The sequence below is a fragment of the Camellia sinensis genome, chromosome 2, assembly GCF_055761805.1.
Source record: "Camellia sinensis isolate YWXY chromosome 2, ASM5576180v1, whole genome shotgun sequence".
In the NCBI taxonomy this organism is placed as follows: domain Eukaryota; kingdom Viridiplantae; phylum Streptophyta; class Magnoliopsida; order Ericales; family Theaceae; genus Camellia; species Camellia sinensis.
The window spans coordinates 25576101-25592732 of NC_138962.1; the positions used below are offsets into that span (position 1 = coordinate 25576101).

Genomic DNA, 16632 nt, shown 5'->3' on the forward strand with positions numbered 1-16632 from the left:
TTAGAAGTGTCCATACTTCTTAGCTTTGTACCATAGACTGCAGTGGCAAATGGGGCACAGATTTAACAAATTGATGCGAATCTTTATGGGGGCAAGTCTTGACTGCGTTTGGGGCAAATATCTTTTTGGTCTTACATGCTGAACTGATATTTCCCCAATAAAATAATAGGGTGTATGACATAACAAGTGTTAATATTGTGAAGGCTCTAAATTAATAGATAAATTGGTATATGTCGTCAAGTGTCAGCTATAGAAATGTAAGGACTCGTGTACCAAAATTAAAGCAAATATATGAAAATGAAAAGGTATCTAAGGAGGCAATGGTGCAAACTTTCTACCTTCACAACCTAGTAGACACATGCATTCAGACATGTTTATGACAAAACCATGATCAGGTCTTACCCCATCTGAAGAAAAATCATCTTGAATTGTTGTCGTACCTGAAATGAAGAGATTTTTACAAACGGTAATTGTTAGAATTTACCATCTTTACCTTCACCTACCACCTCCACTACCACCCACTTCACCTACCACCTCCACTATCACCTTCACCTACTCCCAAATCCTCTCCTATATAAATCCTTGTAATCTACACAATATTAACATCAATCAGATATCAATCAATAATACATTGAATTTTAACATGGTATCAGAGCAAGGTTGAGAAGCTAGTAATTCTGCTTCACAGGCGGGCGGCAGCCTCGCCTTGGCCGCCCGCCGGACCTCTACACATACCTTCCATCCGCTGCCACAAATCCCATAACTGAGCCATCGATCACCAAGGCCCACGGCTCTCTCCCTCAACCAAATCTCTCTCTTTCTCTGTGTATGGAATAACGCTCATCCGAAAATCTCTGTCGTTTCAATCGTTGCTATATTGCGCCGATGGAAAATTACTCATACGCTTCCTCTTACCCTGACTCCGGCGACGCCTCTCCTCCGTCGCGTGACATCGATTTCGACACCACGCAGCCGTGGGAAGACCAACCGCCACCTGCGGCAGGCACCTACATAGCCAAGTTCATGTGCAGTTTCGGGGGCAAAATCCACCCTAGACCTCACGACAACCAGTTATCTTACATCGGCGGCGACACCAAGATCTTGGCCGTCGATTGCAACATCAAATTCTCTGGCCTCATCGCCAACCTCTCCGCCTCCATCTGCAACGGCGAAGACTTAGGCCCCTTCGTCCGCAAAGCCTTCGCCTCCGGCGAGCCCGAGACTCTCCTCCACCATCGCCGCCTTGTCTCCGATCAGATCCGATCTCTAAACTCAGTTCCAAAAATGAACGACGCAGATGTCTCCAAGCAGATCCAGCAGATGGTCAGATTCATCCGCCAAGAAGCCGCAGCGACAGCTAACGAGATCTCCGTCTCCGCAGCAGAAGAATTTAACATCGCGAAGTTTCAACTCCATGAAAGATGCAGCAGCAACGGAGCTCATGACCACCATAACCTTTTTCGAATATCTCTCACTCACTTTCTTTTTTTTTTAATCAACCCACCAACCCTTACTTTAAAACCACACTTTATTTTTTTATTATAAACCACACTTTTTGCAAAGCCCACGACACAACTTTGCACATGCCCTTTCTGATAGCATTACTTTTCTTTATTTTTTATTTTTTAATTCCATCCACTCCCTCTCTCTCTCCTCCCTTTTTCTATCCACTAAACCCACTTTTATCATTTCTCTGATTCCATTACAAGCAACCCACGTGATTCTCTTTTTATTATTTCTTTCTTTTTTTATTTTTCTTTCACTGTATTTTTCATTTTTTTTTTTCATTATTATTTCTTTGCCAAAAAAAAAAAAAAAAAAAAAAAAAAGAAAGAGAGGCAGAAGACCAACTGCACACCAACTTATTTTATTCATGTCGGGGCTCACCCCGATCATCATTTTACACCACTTCACAAAAAAAAAAAACAAAAAAAAAAACAAAAAAAAAACCAACACAAATTGGAACAGTGGGATTTTTCGTCTCTACTCTGCCGCCGGTCTCTTCTTCTTGCCTCCGTCCTGCGCGGCCCTTAACGGTGCTGCCTCCGTGTTTTCCACGCCACCGAGCACGTTCACTCCCCCATACTCCTCCACTGCCGAATATGGCGGCCCTCCAAATCGGAACATCACGGTGGCCTTCCGCTTCAGCTCCTTGTTTTCTGCCCTTAGCACGCTAATCTCTGCTCGCGCATCCTTATACATGCGTTGGAGCAGAGCCAGCTGGGAGTTTACATGCTGCACCTCATTTGTTCTACTCTGCAGCCGGTTCGACAAATTTGTGACCGCCGTCATGCTTTCCACACATGCCTTCAGAGTATACTGATTGGCCTCCACATCCGACTGCACTGCCATTCTTTGCTCCACCGACCGCATCGGAAAGTTCAACGGAGCAAACTCCGGGGCGCTTGGTTGAGTTTCCAGTGCCACCGCACCAGTTCTCTCTCTTGTTGACTCGTTGAGGTCGGGAAAGAGAGTGAGCAGACTCCGGGAAGACGAGGCCATTTTCTAGGCAACAGAGTGTTACACAGTCTCTCTCTCAGCAAACTCTCTCAGACAACCGAGTGTTACAGAATCTCTCTCAGCACTCTCTTTCAGAATATCTCTCGCAGGTTTTTTGCCTCCGCCTTAGCCTCCGTCTTATAGCCGAGGCAGCCACGCGCATCGCGCGCCTCTTGACGCCCGACAAACGGGCACGCCAACCAAGGCACTCACGTGCCTCGCCATGATGAATCCGGCACACCTTTTGATGAATTGGGCACGCCTTTTGATGGCACGCCTTTTGAAACATTGGGCACACCTTTTGAGGGTGCAACTTTTTCAACGGTCCGACATGACCCTATAAACTGTCCCGACATTTGATTCCGGTTAGCCTTTTACAACGGTCTGACATGACCCCATAACCTGTCCCGACATTTGATTCCGGTTAGCTTTTTCAACGGTCCGACATGACCCCATAAACTGTCCCGACATTGATTCCGGTTAGCCTACAGTGTCCTCTACAACGTTATGACACTACCATACAGTGTCCTCTACCACGTTATGACACCACCATACAGTGTCCTCTACAACGTTATGACACCCCCATCCAGTGTCCTCTACACCGTTATGACACCACCATACAGTGTCCTCTACACCGTTATGACACCACCATCCAGTGTCCTCTACCACGTTATGGCACCACCTTTCAGTGTCTTCACCAACGGTCTGACACGACCATACAGTGTCTCCTATCTTTTTTTATTTTTATGTATTTTCTTGTTTTGTAACTCTCTCCAAACTCAAGTGGGTTAGTTCCTATCCTCCTTGAGTTTGCGGGGGGCTGTTAGAATTTACCATCTTTACCTTCACCTACCACCTCCACTACCACCCACTTCACCTACCACCTCCACTATCACCTTCACCTACTCCCAAATCCTCTCCTATATAAATCCTTGTAATCTACACAATATTAACATCAATCAGATATCAATCAATAATACATTGAATTTTAACAGTAATCTTATGAAGATATGCGACAACCATTCATTAATAAATAACCTAAGTTTCACTGTGATTACTGACCAACAAAAAGGTGACAGAGTTCGTGACCAAGACTTCCGTCGGTACTGTCTTTGCTATTATTTTTTCTATGCATGAGCTATTATCTTAACTGTTGTCATGCAAAAGATGCAACTCTTATAATCTATCTAAGCCATTCAGCTATCTGTTGGTAAAATTCACTTATAGCTTATAGCCTTTAGACATACTGCCCATGAACAAACATTCACTGAGTGGCAGCCTTGACAACTCTTTGCAGTTCTCAAATAAACACTAGTTAATTAAGCGGCACCTGACAGTCTTAGTGCAGGTGACTTGAGTTGGGGGTAGAAAAAACGGTGCACCGTGTCATTCTTTTGCATCATTGGCAATATCTATTAAATTTTCAAAACCTTCATTGAATATACTCACATGTGCATTATTATTATTATTTATTATTATTATTATTATTATTAGTAGTAGTAGTAGTAAATACTCGTGTGTTATAAAAGGTAATTCTTTGTTACTTTTAAATGCATGTTGTAACATGGATAAATCTGTGGCTGAAAAGGCCTCGACCATTATATTACAAGATCAAAGGCAAACATTAAATGTCTCCACATAACAAAGTCTTAACAAACATCGCCAAATTAAACTCTCAAATGCAAATTCCAATTTCTTTCCCTCAGTCTTAATTGAGGATATGCCTTTGAATAGAATCAACTGGAGAAGGATCCATGAAGATAGCTCCAAAAAATTCAGAATGGTTTTCGAATTGAGTAGCAAATATCTCAATTTGTTTTCAAAACTACAAAATTCCTTGTGTTCTTTAATTATGCAGTTCAACCGTAAAACAATTTCCTCTCTTGCCTTTTACACGTACATTCATTTTGAGTAGACTAAGTAAAAAAACAAACTGGGAAAGAAATTAGCTAGACGGAGGGGAAATAAAGAAAAGGAAAATCATATCCTTGCCTTGAGCAATGCATGGAGATGGCCACCTTCAATAGGCTGACCTTTAGCACTGAAGTTATATTCCTTGAATTCCATATCCTTCCAATCACCCCTTTGAGAGAGAGAGAGAGAGAGAAACAAATGTCAGCTTGACAAACTGTAAATGACATTCATGGTAAATTAATATATAAGAAACAGACATCTCAGATGTAGCAGATAAGTAGACACCTAAGCTCTACTCTTCTTCAGTGGAATACACCAAGAGGATACACATCCAACGGTGTAGATAATCTTACACATGAACGCCCAAGCTAACACCAAAACTTCCTACGGCACAGAGGGCATATACGTAGCCATAACCATTAAAAGTATTCAAACATCAGCTAGGGGCATGCATGTTTAACAGACCAACATCAAGAATAGTTCATTAATTAACAACAGGAAGCACCTTAAAGTGCTGATAATTGAAATTAATTATTGTGCAGGAAGAGACCTCCTCAGCGAGAAAAAACCTTTGGATTCACTTTCCTTAATGCTATAAAACATACATATAGAGAATAGTTCAAGATTCTACACTTCAAACAGCTTTGGCTTACAGATGAACATAAAAAGGGTTGAACAAGTCAATACCCCAATAAATGGCGTTGTGAGTGGTTGGAGGAAAGACTAACAGAATCATATCTTTAATTCATAATGATACATAAAATAAGCATTGTCTTAAATCACTCAAAAAGCATGTCATTAAACCCAAATGTTTAATCATTGCATGCATAATACATGTCTCCAAGAAATATCCATTGATATCTGGATTACCTTTGCAGATTATCTCGAGTCAAATCGGTGGCAAATTTTTTCCTTTTTGGAGCATAGTTAGGACCTTTCCTTACCGAGTAGCCCTTCCACGTCTTAGGAAGAATAGTAGATAAAGAATTATCAACAATAAACAGAATATGAGACATGTCAGAAGCAGAATTAACAAAAGAAAATTTTCTCTAGTTTCACAAGTAATGACCCCAGCAGAAAGAATGGCTAATTCTTTCTGGAAAAGTTTTCAACTGAAACAGAAATTACAAGCAAGCAGATAAATAAATAAAAAAAATTGAAAAACTGGAAAGTAATTACTGTGGAGCAATGAGCTTTCGCCATTTAAGAGCATCAATTTCTTTTGGGTCAATGACCTGTGGAATCACAAAAAATTATGATAAACATGAGGGAAGCAAGTATACACAAAGTAGATAAAGCAGGAAGAAATAACTTATCAAAGTAGCTTTAGTTGTTTGGCGATGCTCATCATACGTAAAGTTTTGGTTTTTCTTTTTCTTTTTGAGTGAAATAAGTTCAGTAGTGAACAATTACGGGAATCTTGGGTATAAAGCACTAGATATAAAAATGCTATAAGATAGTTCTCAAATATACACCAGTAATTTATTGTTATAACCCATTCTTGCATAATTATTCTACTAGAGAAATATGGTTCTTGTTTTTAGAAACAATATGAGTACCTTATATCAAACAATGAACACAACTTTATATTATCAGCAGTTTGTCATTGACTCTGGATGATTCTTGTGTATCAGGTAATAATAAAATTAGAAGATATTCATGTGAAATAAATAATATTAACGCAGGTAATAATATCAATTTAAGTTATTTCAAGGAAAGGAATGTTGGAACTTTCAGTCCTGAAACTCACAGTCGAAGAAAGTGGAAACTAATAAACGGAAATGATGAAAAAAATCAGTTAAAGATATATTTACCTCTCCATTTTGTACCCGTGTAAGCACATCTTTAACGTTATCTTGCACATTTTGAACCTACAGCAATTGACCAGCATTAGAAAATTGATGAGTAATGTATTGGTACAATAGACATGACGTATAAGTGGAAAAACACATCAATGCCAACCATATGTACTTTTCTATATGCACCGTCATGTAATTGACCGCGCAGATGAATTTAAGAGAACCAACTCTCACAAAAGAAAACTAGACACCTGAAATGGAGCTAACAAAACTATATGTTCACAACCTATAACAAAGCAGTTGGTGATCAAGTGAAACCTAACTCAGATTTTGAATCCAAGAATCAATCAAAAGAATGGACAAATTTTACATAGTCAACTGAAAAAGTGTTAAAACCTATCACCTACTTCACCCACTTAAACCTACTCCACTAAACCTAACCCACTACACCACTACCATCTCACCTACTCCACTAAACCTAACCCACTACACCACTACCACCTCCACTTCACCTACTCCTTACCTACTACACACTCACCCTCTTCTATATATAGGAATCATGAATCATTGTAATATATATCAACATATCAATCAATAATACAATTCTCTATTTCTCTTTATACATCAATTTCCACATGGTATCAGAGCAAGGTTAAGCAATTCGTATTTTTCGCTTCACCGGCGGGCGGCAACCTCACCTTGGCCGCCCGCCGGACCTCAACCTAGTCCGCTAAAATTCTCTACACATACCTTCATTCTTCGTCACCTCCCTCGCCAACATCACTCTTTGCTGTTAGAACATTTACGCCATAGTACTCTGGATCAATATATCCAACTGTCCCAGCTGCTTTCATTGGTCTGTCATCTTGATCAGACTCGGGACCCATCAATGATGATCCAAAATGTTTTTCAAAGATCTGTATCACCGCTGTTAACGGCCACCAAACGCTAGATCCCATCGAGAACCTCCCGAAGCCACTCACCATCACAGATCTCTCTCCGGCTCCGATGCACGGCGCCGACCTCCGCGTCGCCTATCCGCGTCCGAACTGCGAAGCCATACCTTGCGACCAGTTCGAAGTCGCATTCCACGCCGTCGAGCTCTGGATCGCCGATCGCGTCGTCTTACCAGTCGAGAACTCCCTCGGCAGTAGCATCCACCGGAACTACGATCTCCTCCTCCGCCACCGACTCCACATCGTCGGCGAAGTCCAGTCCCTCGTTGTCTGCCATGAGCATCTTGTCACGATCCGCTGCCTATAAGAGCTTGCAAGAGAAAGCATCAACGAAACAAGAAAATAAAACCGACAATGACGATATGGCTGGGCCTGATTACTTCAACAGCATAAATTATGGTACAGGTGAAGATGAAGGTGAATATTCTGGTGTTTTTTGTATTGAGAGAAAGATTGATTTGACACCTTACATCAAGTGGTGGGGACCCAGCAAAAGCAGTCAATCAGACTCTCTCTCTTTGAGCAGTGATTGATTCTGTTTTTTATTTTTCTCTTCTTTTTTTAAAACAAACATCATCATCTCCTTTTACACTCTCTCTCCTCACTTTGCATCCACCGCCCAAAAAAAAAAAAAAAAAAAAAAAAATTTATCCTAAAGCTTAATTGGTGCACTCCTTGTTCCCCACTTTCCTTATTTTATATATATATATATATATATATATATCTTTTTATTATATATTAAATAAAAAAATAAAAAAACATCATCTCTCCTCCGTTTGATTTCCAACTCCATTATTTTTATTTCTTTTCTCCAAACCACTTTCCTTATTTCCCCCATCTTTCATTTTTGATTTCAAATATATTTTTATTATTTCTTTTCTTTATTTTTCTTTCCCATTATTTTTAATCTTTTTCCAATTCCATTCATACCATATAGCTTTGCACACCAATCATATTTTATTCCTCTCCGGGATCAACCCCGATCACAATTTTACACCAAAAAAAAAAAAAAAAAAACGACCACACAAAACAAAACAAACCAAACAACCACATCCACAGGCGGGATTTTTCTTCTCTACTCTGCCACCGGTCTTTTCTTCTTGCCTCCGTCCTGGGCGGCCCTTGCCGGTGTTGCCTCCGTGTTTCCCACTCCACTGGGCATGATCACTACTCCCTGCTCCTCCACTGCAGCATATGGCGGCCCTCCAAATCGGAACATAACGGTGGCCTTCCGCTTCAGCTCCTTGTTTTCCGCCTTTAGCACACTTATCTCTGCTCGCGCATCCTTATACATGCGTTGGAGCAGAGCCAGTTGGGCGTTTAACTGTTGCACCTCATTTGTCCTGCTCTGCAGCCGGTGCGACAAGTTTGTGACCGCAGTCATGGTTTCCACACGTGACCGCAGTCATGGTTTCCACACATGACTTCAATGTATACTGATTGGCCTCCACATCCGACTGCACTGTCATTCTTTGCTCCACAGACCGCATAGGAAAGTTCAACGGAGCAAACTCCGGAGCGCTTGGTTGAGGTTCCAGTGCCACCGCACCAGTTATCTCTCTTGTTGACTCGTTGAGGTCGGGAAAAAGAGTGAGCAGACCACGGGACGAAGAGGCCATATTCTGGGTAGCTGAACGGGAAGACGAGGCCATGTTATGGGTTGCTGAGTGTTTCAGAGAAAGGTTGGTTACAGAATGGCAACAGAGTGTTCCAGAATCTCTTTCTCAGAAACGGAAGAGTTTTTTCAAAGGATTTTTGGCGGTTTCAGACTGGTTTGCACAGCCTCCGCCTCAACCTTGGTTAAATAGCCGAGGCCGACACGCCACTCTGTCGCTCACGTGCCTCGCCGCGTCTCCGGCTCACCTTTTGATGGCTCGACGCTTTCTGTCAGGCACGTCTTTTGATGAAGTGGGCGCGCCTTTTGAGGGCGCGACTTTTGAGGGCTCACTATATATATCCATATATATATATATTTGGGCACACCTTTTGAGGGTGCGACTTTTTAGGGGTCCGACAAGACTCTGTAAACTGTCCCGACATTGATTCCGGTTAGCTCCTTTATGGGTCCGACAAGACTCTATAAACTGTCCCAATATTGATTCCGGTTAGCTCTTTTATGGGTCCGACAAGACTCTGTAAACTGTCCCGACATTGATTCCGATTAGTTTCTACAAGGGTCCAGCAAGACTCCGTAAACTGTCACCACAACTGTCACAACATTGTCTGCTACAACGGTCCGACATGACCCCATAAACTGTCTTCTACATCGGTCTGACACAACCATCCAGTGTCCTCTACAACGTTATGACACCACCATACAGTGTCTTCACCATCGGTCTGACACGACCATACAGTGTCTCCTATCCTCTTTTCTTTTATGTATTCGTCTATTTTCTTGTTTTGTTACTCTCTCCAAACTCAAGTTGGCTAGTTCCTATCCCCCTTGAGTTTGCGGGGGGCTGTTAAAACCTATCACCTACTTCACCCACTTAAACCTACTCCACTAAACCTAACCCACTACACCACTACCATCTCACCTACTCCACTAAACCTAACCCACTACACCACTACCACCTCCACTTCACCTACTCCTTACCTACTACACACTCACCCTCTTCTATATATAGGAATCATGAATCATTGTAATATATATCAACATATCAATCAATAATACAATTCTCTATTTCTCTTTATACATCAATTTCTACAAAAAGTTACATGAACGAAAGAAAAACAATAGAGATGTATATACACTTCATTCACATGACTTCTGCTAAACAAATTTTTCAGAGCCCATGATCTTAGACTGAATTTTAGGTGATCCAGTACATAGGGTGTTAAATCCTCACTTAACATTTACATGCAGCATATTATTCCTAAGAAGAGTGGGTTTAAGAGTAAAATCATTTCAATCTTGATCGCTCTGCTGAAAAATTGGACGAAGACGCAACACCAACCACGTTCCCCAGCTCAGTGTTTTAAAAGGCTCTAGGCGCACTGAGGTGATAAGATCTCCTATATCCTAAGCGCGAGGTGCAAGGCGAGGCGCGCCCCTCACCAAAGCGAAACGCAAGTAGTAGAAGAAAAGCAAAATTATAAAATAGTTAAACTCTTCAACATAATATATATATATATATATATATAATTTAAAAAATCATAACCATTTCCAATAATCTTTAAACATAACATTCAATCTTCTAAAACCTAGAATATAATATCTAATAAAAGATAAAGCATAACATTCAATCTTTATCACTTTCTGCTCTCTTTTGATCACGTTTGGTCATTTTATATTGAAAAGTTTTGAATCCCTGTGGGTATGCCCACAAAAAAAAAAACACTTAACCAACAGTTGGAGTAGAAAAATAGATAAAACCCAAAAAGCTGACGCCTCGCGTATTGCCCCTTGCCTCGACCTGTTTGAAGCACAAGGCTGCGCCTGATGATTAGGCGCGCTCCTTTTAAAACACTGCCCCAGCTCTCAAGGCAAGGTAAACCTTAACTGTCGTGCAAACTCATCGGACTTCCAAGTCAGGTCAAGCTCACTTTTCACACCAAGAAACTGAGTTTCAACACGCAAAAGACGAAAGACAAGATTCGTCGAATCGAGGATATCAACACCCTTTAAAATCTCAAAATTTAAGAAATCTTAATAGAACATAAGTAGCTCTTCCAGATCCATGTAATCTAAAATTTTTCTTGATGTTTACCTTTTTGGTAACTAATTGCTTTCCCATCTCCAACCATTGATTCTTTATCGCTTGTGAGCGGCCTATTTTGAAAACCGCTGGGTCCATTTTCCTCTGCATGCACAAAGATCAACTTCAACAATACATCTTTGGATAAGCTAACTGTTGATCATAAATAAATCTTCTGGGAGCATAAATCAAATTTCAATTACAAAACCAAATAAATATTTAACAAAAAAGCTCATATCTACACTAGTCTATCGGTTGTGTTTGTTTGCAAGCAATTGGAAGCAGATGTTTTTCAAACAAGTCAAATGAATGTTACAGTCAATGCAAGAATTTTCAACTCCCAAGGACTGCATTCTATATCAAACCAATGCAGCACTCCCTACACCCAAAGTATGAAAATTGAAAATAAAATGGAATTACAGAATAGCTCATGGTTGTTCCAACATGAGAAATCCCATTATTACTTCATGTATTAGACTACAATTTCTAACTGCATGTAACCTAATATACAGATGCATAACCTGCAATTCTTCAGGTGAAATACCCTCTGGTGGTATGGCCAAGAAAACTTGCACTTCAGGTGATCCAGCAGCAACATATGTTCTCCCTTCCTCAGTAAGTACCCATCTCTCCCTCTTAATGTCCTGCACAATTAGCATGAAGCATATGTAATCCACAGAAATAATATCTACAATTATATGACGTGATATGACCCAATAAAGATGTCTCTTTGTCATTCTATTATACTAATGCAGTATTACCATGCAATCTGAACTCAGTATCCTGTCATGAATTATTATCATATAAGAGATAGGATAATACACAGAATAAACACGCTGAACTTGTTTTCTCATTAATCCCAATAAAAATGAACCTCAAAGAAGTTCAGAGATAAACACGAGAAATAAAAGATCTGTATATATACATATTTGCTCTTTATCTTTTAGGCATGGAAGCCTCGCAAAAACAATGCAAGCAACAATGTTGAATTTCTCCTTTCTACACCTGATATTCACAGAAATTAATTCATAAGTATAAAGATAAAGCAAGTTACGGAGCATGAAAGGGTACTATTTCCCACTTTCCATGCCCCAAAAACAAATGTGTTTCCAACCCAATCTTCCAGGACATCCTACATACAACCATTTAAGGAGAAAAACAGTTGAAACAAAAGCAAAAATTGATAGAGAGAGTGTGTCTAATTCCTTCCAGTCTACCAAAACAATCAATTGGGTTATTCATCAATCATTTGCCTTCTCTTGATATATATAAGAATGCAACCACGCAAACTATTCACCAACATATTTAACCGGCATCCAAACAAAAAATGGAATGATTTTTTGAGCTAAAATTTGAGCATTCAACTTCTGGAGCTTGGCCAATTAGAACATCTAAATTTAGCACAATAGCAGCTCAAGTTAAAAATCTATCTATTCCATCAGTAGAATGTAATCAATTATGCATATTTAAATCAACTAAAAAAATTGTTACAGTATCATTATTTTTCGCACAATTGTTAAAAAGGTTCATGCACAATCAATTACATATGAGATTCTGATCAACTCAACACAATTGCAAAAGATATACATATATATATATATATACATATTAAATAGAAATGTGGACCTGAGCATCGACGAATCTGAAACCATGAAGGCTCTTGATGATGTTGGTGAGTTCTTGATGATCAATTCCACGTTCGGAAGCAAACTCACCTGAGTCTGAGATCTCATCATTCTCGAGGAAGCCCAGTACGACTTCCTCCGCTATCTCTCTCTCTCTCTCTCCCTCCCTCCTTCCAAACCCTCTATCTCCTTTTCACTAGGGTTTTGTAGTCTTAGATCAAAGCCCAAACACGCCATCGATGAGTCTATTTGGTTTGGGTCAAAATCTATAAACAGGGTTTGATGAGAACACTAAAATCGTAAGTATAAACACAATAAACTACAAACGTTTTTAGCTTATATTTACAAAAATTTTATAAATTAGTTTTTGTTTATTTTTAGAAAAACATAAACTACAAACGCATTTGGTTTGGAAAAAATATTTAAAAATTATAAAAAATATAAACTAAAAGAGTGAGAAATGACGAGTGGTGGCGTGACGGGTGGTGGGTTGTGACGAGTTTGTGACGGATGGTGGCAATGGAAGACGGTGGCGGTGGGTGGGTGGCGACGGAAGACGGTAGTGGTGGGTGGTGGCGAGTGGTGGTGACGGAAGATGATGATGGCGGGTGGCGGGTGATGGGTAATAGCTGCAGGTGGTGGGTAGAGGTGGTAGAAGACAGTAATGGAGGGTGGTGGCGGAAAACGGTGGTGGAAAGTGGTGGCAGGTGATGGTGGCGGAAGACAATGGTGGAAAGTGGTAGCAGGTGGTGGCAGCAGGTGGTGGCAGCGGAAAACGGTGGTGGAAAGTGGTGGTAGATGGTGGCAGGTGGCGGGTGGTGGGTTGTCACGCCCCAAACTCGCCCCTAAAAGTTTGGGCATGACCCACTCAAAAACGGACACTTAACCTGGTATACATACATATGGGGCCTGAACGGAAGCATTAAGTATAATAAGATAACATGAAATAAAAAAAACTATATCCATTGAGCAACCACTATCATGCCAGGATCACCAACAGTGCATCAAATGATAAATACTTACATACACATATACAAACCCCGCCCCTTGTTGGGCTTATAACAAAACATTAAAAACTTAACATATAATAGACAATCAGAGTGCAAGCTAAAACTTAGCAAAATTCCAAAGAAATGATCAGGCTTCACCCAAATGCCTGGACACACAAAGATTGGTGAAAGGTAGGCCAGCATCGAGGGTTAAGGCTGACCTCCAGACTTGCTACCTACAGAAACAAATAACATACAGAGTGAGACAATCTCAGTGAATAATAGTACTTAAACAATTCAATGCTTAACTTGAATTATGATACGTATCAATGCTTATATAAATAAAGAGAGCATATGATTAATTTGATTCTATCTTAAGTCCAGAATGGTCATGTCGGTTCACAATTTCACAGATTGGCCCTCGGCCCAATGGTTCACACATTCACACATTGGCCCTCGGCCTAACAGATTCTTAACTTCACAAATTGGCCCTCGGCCTCATAGGTTCATAACTTCACAAATTGGCCCTCGGCCTCATAGATTCACAACTTCACAAATATTCATAATTTCACAAATTAGCCCTTACACAGAATGGCATATAGCCCTTTTCATGTACATATGAACTCAAGAGGTGGCTCGTACGGATTCTAGAGGTGGCTCCCACCAAAGTGTAGCACTTAGCTCCGTACAACACTTTGTTCCATACTAACAGATCAGACAGAACGGCCATAGGCCTCATAACTTTCACAGAACGGCCATAGGCCTCATAACTTTTACAGAACGGCCATAGGCCTCATAACTTTTACATCGGCTTTAAGCCCAGTTTACATATGTATGGACTCAACAGGTGGCTCGTACGGATTCTAGAGGTGGCTCCCACCAAAGTGTAGCACTTAGCTCCGTACAGCACTTTGCTCCATATCAGAAATACAGAATGGCCTCTGGCCTAATAGTTCATACAGAAGCACATAGTTCCTTCTCATTATTCACATGAGTTAACATAGTTACGTTACGTTCAACAGAGTGCTAATAGCAGCTATTAACAAATTGGACTTCATAATGCACTCACATCCCATTTGTTTGTCGTGAATTCATGCCACCAGTTCATAGATAACAGAATGTTCGTATTAACTAGTAACATGGTTGTCTCGTAAATAGCAATGCATAACATTAATGAGGATCAAAGACGAATGTACCATTAACAAAGGCATATATGTCATTCCATTACATTTAATAAGGATAGACCAATTTACATTCGAACGTGGTCACATCGTAACATTAAACCTTTGCATACATGTCCTAAAATCTGAACGATCAAGGTTTCATAGGCGACATGTTCGTTATTGACAGAATAGAATGATTGCAAAGTCATACCGATATGTGCCAATCTTTCAACATTCACGTTGATTTCCAATCGACATAACTATTCGTGTAACACTTACGAGGAACAGAGCGTTAGTGACAATAATTATCAATGGTAGATAAAGTGTACATTTCCGTACTATTACTCACAGTGTTGAGATGACGTGTTACTTCCTCCCGGAGTGTGTCTTGCACACACCCAAAACTTGCACATTAGTTCCCTTTTCTTTGTTAAATCATTTCCTGAATCTTTACACTTTGCATGAATTTACAATCATCTTAAGTTCATCAGAAAAATATTCTAAAAATACCAGAGGGTTGAGCATGCAAAACGGAGCGAACCATTTTTCCAGCTCGGGCCGCACGTGCGGCGGGACCCTCCGCTCGTGCGGACATGTACCGCACGTGCGGTCCCCCCCCCACCGCTCGAGCAGCCAAAAACAGTATGCATTTCCAGTTTTTTCTTCTTTGTTCGCACGTGCGGCCATGACCTCCGCACGTGCGGTGGTGACCCCTGTTTTGGGGCAGCTTGGTTCCAACCCAAATTTCAACATCACCAAATCATTTTACATGCAATCTAAGATGAAATTAATGCAATTCATTAACCTAACACCACCATAACATGAATTGGAACTTGAGCATCACAAACTACACATGTTTAGAAGCTTCCTCAAGTCATAACCTTGCCAAATTCCATCTTTTAATCTAAGTTTTTTACATCCATAAAACATAACACAATTCATAAATATAAATTCATGGGGTTGGCATAACAACCAAAACTTGAAGTATAAATTTCTTACAACACCTAAATTAGTTTCAACACAACTAATTGATGAGAAGCCCTTTTGTAATCGAACATGAATCACACCCACTTCTCAATTACAAACCATAAATGTATAAATATGAACCTAATAAACCCTTCCTCACAAATGGAAAGGGGAATTTTCACACATGATCAAGAGAGAGCTTGTCTAGAGTAGATTTAACATACCTTGAGTTCAAATTCTACAACCCTCACAAGGTTTCTTAACTTTCTTCTTGTGGAACTTCCTTCCAAGCCCTATTCTTCCCTAATTCCTCTCTCACGAACTTGTCTTGAAATGAGTCTAAGTTAATATGCAAGAAACATGAACACTTATATAAAATGTGAATAAGGACAAAATTTTAATCGTTTAATCATCCCAAAATTAAAATTTCGTAAACATGCTTAATATTACTTAAAAATTATGCTGATCACATATATAAAATCAATTTCAGATAATTAAGCTGTTAAAGCCTCCAATTTCTGATTCAAATGTGTCAATAGTGACAGATAATGTTCTTGTGAAACAGATAGACATCCTAAAACATTGAGTTCGTTTACTTAATCTTAGTTTCTCGTCAGATTTCACAGCAAGCATTTAAAAGCACAAAATAAGGACGGAACATATATCAGAAAACATGTGCGAGGGTCGGGTTATTACACGGGTGGTGCTGGCGGAAGACGGTGGTGGAAAGTGGTGGCAGGTGGTGGTGGCGGAAGACAATGGTGGAAAGTGGTAGCAGGTGGTGGCAGCGGAAGACGGTGGTGAAAAGTGGTGGTCGATGGTGGCAGGTGGTAGCAGGTAGCGGGTGGTGGGTGGTGCTAGCGGAGGATGGTGGTGGAAAGTGGTGGCAGGTGACGGGTGGTAGCGGTGGAAGACAGTGGTGGAAAATGGTGGCAGGTGGTGGTGGCGAGTGGTGGCGGAGGAACACGGTGGTGGAAAGTAGTGGCAGGTGGCGAGTGGTGGCGGCGAAAAAGGGTGGTGGAA

General features: G+C 40.5%; 1 protein-coding gene across 1 annotated transcript; it reads right to left on the minus strand.

The window, feature by feature from the left end:
* Positions 1–308: 308 nt before the first annotated feature.
* Positions 309–12602, minus strand: LOC145812347 (phenylalanine--tRNA ligase alpha subunit, cytoplasmic-like). The gene is made up of 10 exons (XM_082907597.1): positions 12493–12602; positions 11792–11871; positions 11628–11635; positions 11388–11510; positions 10879–10971; positions 6228–6284; positions 5592–5648; positions 5284–5375; positions 4492–4582; positions 309–440 (listed from the first exon to the last, which is right to left on the minus strand). The coding sequence occupies exons 1-10, from the start codon at positions 12600–12602 to the stop codon at positions 399–401; spliced, it is 753 nt and encodes a 250-aa protein (XP_082763723.1). The 3' UTR covers positions 309–398.
* Positions 12603–16632: the final 4030 nt, after the last annotated feature.

What these genes read in the sequence shown, in the direction of transcription:
- LOC145812347 (XM_082907597.1), bottom strand. Translation starts at nt 12,602, where the DNA reads ATGATGAGATCTCAGACTCAGGTGAGTTTGCTTCCGAACGTGGAATTG. An exon ending in TTTCACCTGAAGAATTGCAG is followed by an intron (nt 10,972 to 11,387) that starts GTTATGCATCTG and finishes TTGTGCATGCAG; the next exon opens with AGGAAAATGGACCCAGCGGT. An exon ending in CACGGGTACAAAATGGAGAG is followed by an intron (nt 5,649 to 6,227) that starts GTAAATATATCT and finishes GTGATTCCACAG; the next exon opens with GTCATTGACCCAAAAGAAAT.